Genomic DNA, 10,783 nt, shown 5'->3' on the forward strand with positions numbered 1-10,783 from the left:
ATGCCACCCTCCTGTTTGCCTCTTTCTTGGGTAACACTGGGTCTGGATAATGTGTTTCTCTCTGCAAAGCAAATGGGATTATTTAGCCTGCACCTCTGGGCTCTGGGATCCTTTGATCTTGACACTAGCCAGCTTGGGTTAAGGTTTTAACCTTAAGAGAGTGTCCTTTTAAACTATTTGATATATTGTTGTATAATAGAGGGCCCTCAGGCTGTATAAAATGTCCAGGTTCCAGGTTTGGCATGCCAGGCTGTTGGTATTTTTCTCTGCCTGGGTACCGGGTTCCCGGTTCTAAGAGAGCAGTAAGCTGTAAAGGAATTGCCCCAGCAGCTCTGGCTGGAGATGTGGCTTTGAAATGTAGCTGAGATGCTGCCCTTAGACTTTTTCAAGTCACTGGCTGAAATAGGAAGAATATTCTTTTTCTGAAATCACTGCTGGCAGAGACATGGGGCTAAATCCACACAGTGAAAAGAAACTTTGTTTTGGTGATAGAAGATTGAAAGCATCATTCCTCTGTTGCATGACCATGGGGGAATGATTCATCTACTAAATGCCACACCGGTAAATTTTCTGATGAAGTCAGACATGGAAGAAAATATAACCTATTGGTTTTCACTTGGTTTTCAGCGCTGAGCCCCTGCAAATCAGCTGAAATAAGAGAATTGCACTAATTGAGTGCATTTTTCTCTTTCACAAATGAGACTATCAAACCAGGCAGATAAAAATCAAGCCTATTTTTGTTTTCACTCTTAGTATACCAGAAATCACTCATGTTTTGGAACCCATACAAAGGGCCTTCTCATATCTCTGCTGCTTTTATCTTTGCTTATACAAGGCTGTGTGTGAAAGGAGTACTGAACTCTTGCCAAGCTGTTTGCAGATAGACTCTGTTGTAGTCCTCTCAGCTTTGAAAAAAGCCACCTGAAATTTCTGGGAAGTCTGAGGGAATCCTCAGTCTAAGACCCATACACATTACAGAGTTTTGACTCCCCTAACTTGTCAGAAGCTGCGGTCCTTAACCACCCAACAGAAAAGGGAAGAAAAGGCAGCTTGTCTAGCAAAAGAACACTTGAAATTGTACGTGAAAGACTAAGACACAATTAAAAGCTTGCAGAAAAAAACCCTACGCCTTTAGACTAAAAATTAGAGATTTTTTTTTTTTCAAACGGGATATTTTATTTGATAGCATCCTTCAAATAAGTAACAGAATGTCCGTCATAAACACCCAGGGTTACGTTTTAGGCTTAAAGAAACCAGTTTGCCTTGAGCCTTCCTTGTCTGCAGGAATGTAGCTATTTTCATAAATGAGATTGTGGTGGGGTTTTAGCTGCCCATCAGCTGAGTAAGAAGAAATATCTTTCTTTGCTCCAGATTTTTCTCTGAACCTATACACAAAAAGGAGAAAAGGGGGAATGTCCTAGTATAGTTTTCTGAAGATCTTTGCAGATCTACTTCAGAACAGTTTCATTTTAAGGGTATTAAATGTAGGCTGTCTCTTTTCTAACACGGATTTATTAAGAGAAGCAAGGTGTCAGTTTTCTACTCAATGCTTCAGTATCTATTGATGTATGTAACTTCAACATTTCTTTCTGAAAATTTTTATTGTAAAGATTTCTGACCACATCAAGACAATCTGAAGGCGTTCCTCGGAGTCTAGATCAGGCTGCACGGGGAAACCGAGACCTCGCTGCACCACCAACAGAAAGTGCTGAGCTCCCTGCAGGCTCCTCTGGTGTGGAAACCTTCTGACTAGGATGCAGAAGAAGGGGGGCTGAATCCTGGGTAACAGGTAGTAACATCCCAGCCTGAAGGGGGGTGATGCACCAGGCTCTCCAGTGGGCTCTGGCCCAACAGAAGGAACTTGTGGTCATCGTGCAGTTTTAACTCTTCTAGTCTCAGGTTTGTGACTCTGTATTATTCTGCTGTGGATTTGGCAGACATGGATTTGGAGGCCGATTTGGAAAAACTGAAGCCAGAAGCCACCAGGAAACAGCACCAGCCATCGCTAGAGGGACAGATATTTTTCCTGAAAGGTAAGCGAGAAGGTCTGGGGACTCTCTACTTTATTCTCTACAGCTTCCCTTATTCTCTTAGCACATTTCTTCTTCCTTTGCTCTTTTTCTGGTCCATGGGATCCAGACCTGATACTGTACTATCAACCTCTGCTGCAAATTGCAGAAAGTTTGTCTTTGGCTTTGCTGTTACTTGACCCAGCCATGTAGTTTGCCTCTCCTGGTCTGTTTGAGGTTGTTTCCTCTACCTGTGTACACACTATGATAACCTGATGTTATTCCATCTCACCACACCTTTGAAGATGCTGTCTTCTTGCCTGGATCGCCCCTCTGCTGCTGGGCACCTCTGGGCCTTCTCCATCCAGGGTTGCCACGGGCCTGAGCTGAGAAGTGGGATTTGGGGAGGAAGGAGGGAAGGACAGGTGACCTGGGCAAAAGGCCACGCGCAAAGCCTAAGGGTAGGGTCTCTAGGTGGAGCCAAATGGGGGAATGATTTCCCCAAGAAATCTTCCAGGTTGGCAATTCGTTAGAAAACAAGTCCTGCTTCCAGGAGAAACACTTTTCACAAGATGAGCTTTGCAATAAGGATGTTATCTGGGATCTATACTGCTCTGTGGCCTCTCACTTCTGCAAGGTGTTAGCATGCTAATTGCCCAGAGACGTTTGGCCAGTTTGACAACCAAACCACAGAGGAGATGTGCCAAGAGCTTGGGAAAAGGAATTTGTGGAGTGCTTGGAAAGAGTACCACTTCAGTGCATGAGTGAGTGCCCTTTTTTGTGACGTCTGGGGAGTGAGTTAGTGATGGACAGTCTCTTTTTGCCCCTGGGTTGGTGCCAGCTGCTGTATGACATGACATTGGCTATGGGTGATGCAGCCAGGGAAGGAGAGGGCAGGCACAGCTGGGAGCTGGTGCTGCAGGAGGGAGGTGGCACTGGGTGTTGTGTTCCACATTCCCCAGTCAGTTTCTGATCAAAAGTCCAAAATCCCCATACCTTCCTAGTTGAAGTAAGCATGCTACCGGCAGGCAGCGTGTGTGCGTGGGTGAACCCTTTCAGTGATAACCTGTTCTCAGAGTGTCTGCACAGCTCAGGAGCCTGCAGGTCTGGGCTTGCAACCAGGAGTGAGCCAACGTTTCCTTCCCTCCTCACCCTTTCATCTGCAGGCTGTGGCCAGGAGCAGGGTGCCCCTTGGTCTCTGGCAGAACTGAGAACAAGAAACATAAATCAATGGAAAGGGAAGGGGGTGTGTGTGTGTGTGTGTGTGTGAAATACAGTGCTATAAAACTGTCTTCATTAGTAATTCTCTTCTTTGGCATCAGTGGAAATAACAAAACTGAAGCCTGAAAAAGAGAGCGGCCCCAGAAAGCAGTCTTTTCAGTTTATCTTATGGCAGTTCTGCAGATTTTATTTTTTTTCAGACAATAAGAATTAATTAATTAAGGTCAGGCTCTCCAGTACTTACAGTCCAAACATGCTGCTTCATCTGAAAAGTTGAAAGCATTGAAGCCTGACTTGGACAAGCAGTTCTCCAAGACAACTCTTCTTAAACAAACAACTGCATTTTCCAGGGCCTCTGACAAATGCCTGGACACAGAAACCAGCCAGTTTCTCTTTGCGTGCAAAGTTCAGGAACTACATAAAATAAAGTAAAAGTCGGGGAGGAGGGATGTGGGAAACAATGTAAGAAGTTGAATGGATTCTGTTTCAATAATCTGACCTGTTACCAGGACTTTTTAGAGGTACAAGTGCCATTTTTGTATGTTATTATTTTGTATGTGGGTAGATGGGGGCATGTTTTGCCCCGCAGCATGCAGCTGGCTGGTAGAATCCTTGCCTGGATAAAAAAAAGCAGTGAGATTCAGAAGGTAAAGGTTGTTGCCATAGCACAAATACCCAAGCTGGTTTTGCTGCCTGGATAATGAAGAGTTTCTAGAAGGGGAGAAGGGGGCATGATTTAAGGTGATTGCATCAACCTCCCCTCTCAGGTAGGAATGAAACTGAAGATATACCTCCACAAAACTCTCTATGCATGGTGCCTGCATGTGTGTTGGCTTTCCTTGTCTCCAGCCGGGCTCTGGGGACCGATGGGAGAGGAGCAGATCTGCTCTGCTCTGTCTATTGTTTCTTGGGTGCAAGATCCACGTTGCAGTGATGTTTTTGTGTTGGCTACTTAGTGTTTGCTAGGGCTGGGTCCGAGCTCGTGTCTGCAGGCAGCTGCCCGTGTGCATTAAGCATATTCACCTCCACTTGCTCTTCAGCCCTCCTAACCCAGGAAAGTCCACGCATAACCTTCACAGCATCCTCTCTTGTCCTTGTCCTCCCTTTCTTGTCTTGAGTTGCTTCCGCAAGAATCTCTGATGCTTGTTTTTGTTGAGGTTTTTTTGGTTTGTCAACAAAGTGCCTGAATTTGGTTGACAGTTCTGGGAAAGGGGACGTAAGTGAGTTGCCATGGCTTTCTCTACTATGTGCCATAGAGTTTGCTGCAGAGCGTCACTCCGCAGACCCCTGGGGGCTGGCTCCAAGTCACAGAGAGGTGGGTCCCAAACCCACTGGGGTAAGGCAGCCCCCTCTGTCCAGAGCAGAAGTCTGGGAAAAAGGAGGCTGAGATGGGAGCTGGCATGGGAGGAAAGAGGTGACAGAGCCAGGGAAGCGGAAAGAAGCTGAAAATCCCTGAGGGACCCTGTGGAAAGGTTTTGACACAATGGTATGCACCATTTTCACTTCCCTGCTCTTTGCCTGCAGTGCACGCTGGTGCTGTGAGCCCAGTGAGAGGCTGGACGGAGCCCCTTCCCCTATCGGAGGTGCCAGGAGGGATGCTCTGGGGTCCATCTTGCCTTTTTATGAATTACAAGATTGGGGGGCGGGGGAGAAATCTAAATCCATGGAAACCTGCAAGAAATCTAAAACATTATGCTGCCCCTCCTGATGGTCAAATTTGTAAATAGCAGAGACGAACACAGACAGAATGGGCATGGTATTTGCTTCTCACATTTTCCTGTAAGATAGCCTTCTCCCTTTCTTAAAGAAAAAAAAAAAACAAACCAGAAAAATTGTATAGACTGTGGCGGGTATCCTTTTGTAAATACAATTAGAAACTTCACACGGTGCTTAGTCTCACCACTGGATTACCATGTGGCCAGGAGCTGTGCTGTGTGGTTTTACAGAGAAACCCTTGGGGACAAGACCTTGCCCCTGAGCCCAGGAGCACTGTCACACCCCTGGCTTTTCCTTTCTGGAATTAAATGAGGTGTAAACACATTTGGGACTTCAGCCAAACCTGCCCCCTGCAGGGACTCCTTTCATAATCCAGTTGGCATTTTTGGTGTGCTTGTTGGTTGGGGTGAGGCGGTGGTGGGTGCCTCGATACTGCCCTCTTGGCGTAGAATCTTCTCCTGTTCTTGCTTGCATGTCCTCTGTGCCGGGTCCTGGGGAGGAAAGTGGCCTCCTCAAGGAGCCAGGGATGGGTGCCCGGGGTGGTGCCCAGCAGAGGTGGTGATCCACAGGCAGTGCCTCCCTGCCCCATCCCTGCCAAAAAGAAAGGGAGTGGGAGCTGCCAGGGCCTGTGGCCCCTTGTTTCCTCCCTCTCTGCCAGCCACCACCTGTGCTTACCAGGCAGATCCCACATTTGCACCTTGTGAGGTGCCCGTCATTCCGATGGCGCTCGTAGCGGAGCTCAGCAGGACAGGGCTGACACCAAACGTTGCTGCTGGGGGGGAAAAAAAAGTGCTGTTTCTTTCCAGTTCGTTGTGATTAATGATTAAGCAGGTTCCTGGGAGGAAGGGAGGGAACAGTTCCTGCCTGGCTGGTCCCTGCCACTACAGCTTTGCTGATTGGCCTCCGAGGAGCGCGCTTGAAAAAAGGCGCAAAATTTTGAACCATCCCCCTGGGTACACCGGCTGCCCTCAGAGGGATGTGGGGAAAGGGGGCAAGCTTTCCTGGGCAATTGCTCTGTCCCACAATGCTTTTCCCCTCGTTTTTCTGGGCTGAAATCTGCCGCCTGCTGCTGCTCTTTGGAGGCTTCCAGCTGGAGGAGCCGGTGATGGGTGAGTGGAGTACCCTTCCCCCCCCACAAAGGTTAACTCTGGAGCAGCACCAGCCTTTCTTGGCAAGCAGGGAGACCCAGATGCCATCCTAACTGAAAATTCTAATTGGTAACTGGGACAGCAGCTAGTAATCTGGGTGGGGGCTGGCCAGCAGCAAAATCGGGAAATGAGGGTCAGAGAGGGCACAGAGCGTCTCTGCACTCCAGCTGTATATTCAGCCTGTATATTCCCTTTCTTTGTAAGCATTGCTGAGCTCCTCAGCAGAAGGGATGGAGCAGCTTTGTGTTTCTAATGCATGTGTCTGGACAGTGCACACTTCTGTTGGGAGAGGCCGGAGCAGGGGGATATTCTTCTGCAGCTGTTTGCACTGCCTCCCAACTGTGGGGTGCCCTGGGCTGCCCTGCCTCCCCCTGCACCCCTGCAGGTGAGAGGGGAGCAGGGATGCTTTGGGAGCGAGAACTCCTTTTGCTGGGTGGCTGCAGTGTGTCAGATCTGTAGAGGACACCTCTGAGCTCCTGGGGACAAAGGTGAGCTAAGAGTAACACACTGGGAAGAAGCAGGCAGACGAGCCCGGGGCTTGAGTTTGCTGTGCATGCTAAGGAGCCTGCCTGCCCTCTGTTCCCACGCTGCTGCCTTCCTTGCCACAAGAAACGCACAGCATAGGCTGGTGATGTGACGGCCACCCATGAGACCAAGGCCGTTTGAGGTGTCCCAGTGTGCCACTTGGCCTCGTGGTGGAGTTTCTTGCTCCAGGGCTTTGCAAGATGGGAACGCTGTGACTGGACGCTTCAAGGCACTATAGCCTTCCCCAAGTGAATGCTTTTCCTCTTGCTCTGATTTTGGGGTTTGCTTTGTTCCTAGGTTTGAAGGAAGCTGTGAAATCTGATAGCGTTATTGCAGCAGCCCTTGGTGGAGATGTGAATTTCTATTGCAACTTCTTGCTCTCAGTGGATGTTTTGCAAGTCACTTGGCAGAAGAAAAATGGGTCTTCCTTCCAGGACATAGCTACCTACAGCCCACACCTTGGGCTGAGGCTGATAGGGTCATTTCAGAAGAAGGCACGTTTCACTAATGCAACCCTGAAGATCTCAGCTATGACACTCCAAAATCTCACATTTGAGGATGAGTCCTGTTACAGATGCATTTTCAACGTGTTTCCTTTTGGCTCTTTCAGCAAAGATATATGCCTCAACATCCAAAGTAAGCTTTCCTAGCACATTTTGGCTTTCTAGCACTCGGCACAGGTCTGTCGTAGTCAGGAGGTGGGTAAGGCACTATCCCCTCCACTGCATCAGACTTTCTGTGCAGCAGCATCTCCTTGGTGGATAGTCTCCAGAATTGCCACACCTTTCCTCAGAGGAGGTTGAAGGCAAATGAGGTGGGAGATGCTCTCAGATAAGAACCCCCATACAGAGAGGTGACCTATCTGCCTTTGACCGTAAACTTACCACAGAGTGTAAAAAGTACCTGCTCTTTTCCCTCTCAGCAATTTCTGAGCTAACAGTGGAATATGACTCCCGCCTGTCCACTGAGGGTCTCCTCACCGCAGTTTGCTCAGCAACAGGAAAGCCTGCCCCCAAAATCACCTGGCTGGATGACGGAGAACTGGATGAGTCGCCTGAGATACACCACGTCCAACACGCAAACGGAACGGTAACGGTGGCAAACAGACTTACCTTCTCTGCCAACCATGTCCGTGCCTTGGCCTGCCTCCTTGACCACCCACAAGGAAGGAAAATGAAGGCAGTTCACCTGGGAAAAGAAAGGGAAGGTAGGCTGCATTTGTATGGAGAGGTGCAGCATGCAGTGGGGAATGCTTAGGAAAGGATGGGTGATTGTGGGAGTGCAGCTTGTACTTGGTGGGTTTCACTAGACATTTTTCTGGGAGTTCAGACCTCATGCTAGATGAAGATTTCATTATTTGAAACCATCCAGAAGACTCATTCCTGGGGTACCCTTGTGTCTGCGTGCTGGGTGTGTTCATATATATATATATATATACACACACACACACGCTAATAAATACGTAGATTTGTGGGTCCATATGTGTATATGTAGCTGTATGTTTGTATTTCTACATAGTCACTGATTTAGAGCAGATGCCATCAGCTCTCCAGCAGTATCCACAGCTGGAGGGTACCAGCAGAGCAGGCCCCTGGCTGTCAAATGCTGAGGAGCATTTCACATGGAAGATCTTGCAAGGAGGGTACGTATCAGGAAGGACGGGAGACTTCCCTCATGATAAAACTTCTTCATACAGAAAGAGAAAGACAAATAGATTCAGGAGTAAAAATGCTGGCGTTTGGTTTCCTCAATACGTGGGAAGTGTGAGATGTTATTGATATTTATTTAAAAAATAAAATAATTCCTCATCTACCACAGTGTTAGGTTGTTACACTGTTCCTTTATCATCTTCAAAGAATAAATGGGCACAAATTGATGAATGTTTCACTTCAGTCCTAATCTCTGGAAGAGGACACAAGAAACATATTGACACCCCTCTATGTTTTGTGTGAACTTATTGGTTTCTTTTTGTAGGTGTTCAGAAGAGCATAATTGTGATGGCAGTCTTAATAGTTGTGATGTTCTTAGTGTTGATACATTGCATCATGAAACTAATCAACAGAAAAAGGAAAAAGTAAGAATAATTTCAATTTTCTTGCAAATCATATGCCTTGCCTTCATCTTGTAATTTCGTAGAAACATAGAATGTTTTGGGTTGGAAGGGACCCCTAAAGGTCATCTAGTCTAACCCCCCTGCAGCGAGCAGGGACACCGCTAACTAGATAAGGTTGCTCAGAGCCCCGTCCAACCTGGTCTTGAATGTTTCCAGGGATGGGGCCTCCACTACCTCTCTGGGCAACCCATCCCAGTGTTTCACCACCCTCATTGTAAAGAATTTCTTCCTTATATCCAGTCTAAACCTATCCTGCTTCAGTTTAAAACCATTCCCCCTTGTCCTGTCACAGCTGGCCCTACTAAAAAGATTGTCCCCTTCTTTCCTGTAGGCCCCCTTTAGGTACTGAAAGGCCGCAATCAGGTCTCCCCGCAGCCTTCTCTTCTCCAGGCTGAACAAGCCCAACTCTCTCAGCCTGTCCTCATAAGAGAGGTGCTCCCGAAATTTGCCTTTCTGTTCCCTGTTGGTGTTCTTATATACCTGCCCTGGAAACTTATCCAGGTGGTAAGAGCATCTTTAAAATAGCAAGATTTGCTCTAAATGCCAGAGGTTTCTAAGCATTATGTTACTAGTTTAATGGGTTTGGTTTTTTTCAGTCAGAAGGGATGTAGTGCACCCAGAACACCTGCAAAGGAGAAAGGCTTACACCAAGAGCAAAGCAAGAAAGCTGTGAGCCTGCATGCATCGAAGGACCAGCAGATTGCTTATCAAAATAAGGTAATGCAAACATCCAAGGCTTCTAATAACTATTCACATTTTTCAAAAGCCTTGGCAATGCTTACCAGGAACGTGACAAAACCCTTCCACTGGGAGCTGGGGTCCACTCCTGCTGCCATGTCTTTGCTGCATGGGACAGCCACACCAGGTAGATGACACCATCTAACCTCTAGCTATGCTGGGGAAGGCCTGGAGCGTGAAGGAGGAAAGTTAGTTAATGGTTAGATGCAAAGGCATGGAAGAGGTACTGGAAATGCTCAGGAGGACAGATGGGATGTCCCTCCTGGACAAAGTGAAGGACCACGGCAGAGCTCAGGTGCTGCAACCAGCAGCCTCACATAGAAGTTTCCCCAGAAAAATCTGCCCTGCCCTTCTGGTCACGCAGGCATGAAGGTGCTCGGGAGGGCTGGTGGCATCCACAGACAAAGCCAGTAAGTGACCACAGCTGGGAGTCACCCCCACTAGCCACTTTCCTCTGACCTCCCACAGGTTCCTTGTTCTCCTTGAAAGCTCTTGCTAGTCCTGTACTGTGAACAGGAGCAGTTTTGTGTTCTCATCACTTCTCTCTGCCAGATAACATAGACCTTTGTTGTGGTTACCACGCCACTGTGCTGGGTCTTTTGCAGAAACAGACACCAGGCTCCTCACTTCACAAACGTCTACCAGGTCTGAAGAGAAACCTGAGAGAGAAAAAATATTGCAGGCGCTTGTTTTCAGAGGAAGCAGAGAACCTGAAGAGCAACATCCACAACACGTTTGAGAGAGGACCTGTTGGGTTATGCGTCAAGGAGCTTGGCTGCGCATCCATGAAGGAGGACAGAGAGGCAGTGGTAGTTGGGGGAGTCCAAATAGCACCCCACCTCAGCTGCTCCCAAGCTCAGGAGGAATAGACATCAGCCTTCTAAAGGCCCACCTCCACAAGCCCAGAGGAGCGAGAGGGCCCAAGGTAGGGAGCCCAAACTAAGGACCCAGAGGAAGGGGCACCTTGCCCAGGCCCCTCCAAGAGATGTCTCAGGAAAGCCTCAGCCCTAGGGTCTGGCTGCGAAACCCATCCGGAGGAGTCATCAGCGGAGCACCTTTCAAACTAAGGGGGTGTCATTGCCTAAAGGGGTATGGACACATGAGGGGATGCAGGGGAAGAGCATTTTGGGATTACATAGGACTTATTATGGGATGTTTAGGGGAGGAACCAAAGGTGAGAAAGGGAGGAATCAAGGGGATTTGGGGATGAAAAAGCTTGGGAAAATGGAGGGATAAAAGGGTCTGGTCTTATGTGCACAGGAGTCTGGTCAGTACTCTTGTCTGGCCATGCCCAGTGCCTAGTCACCATGGTC

The 10,783-nt window shown here is 48.1% G+C and overlaps 1 protein-coding gene across 1 annotated transcript; it reads left to right on the top strand.

The window, feature by feature from the left end:
* Positions 1-5,970: 5,970 nt before the first annotated feature.
* On the top strand, positions 5,971-10,339 carry CD200 (CD200 molecule). The gene is made up of 6 exons (XM_009644841.1): positions 5,971-6,055; positions 6,917-7,255; positions 7,542-7,708; positions 9,333-9,449; positions 10,076-10,115; positions 10,167-10,339. The coding sequence occupies exons 1-6, from the start codon at positions 5,971-5,973 to the stop codon at positions 10,337-10,339; spliced, it is 921 nt and encodes a 306-aa protein (XP_009643136.1).
* Positions 10,340-10,783: the final 444 nt, after the last annotated feature.

Source organism: Egretta garzetta, unplaced genomic scaffold (assembly GCF_000687185.1).
Source record: "Egretta garzetta isolate BGI_Z169 unplaced genomic scaffold, ASM68718v1 scaffold278, whole genome shotgun sequence".
In the NCBI taxonomy this organism is placed as follows: Eukaryota; Metazoa; Chordata; class Aves; order Pelecaniformes; family Ardeidae; genus Egretta; species Egretta garzetta.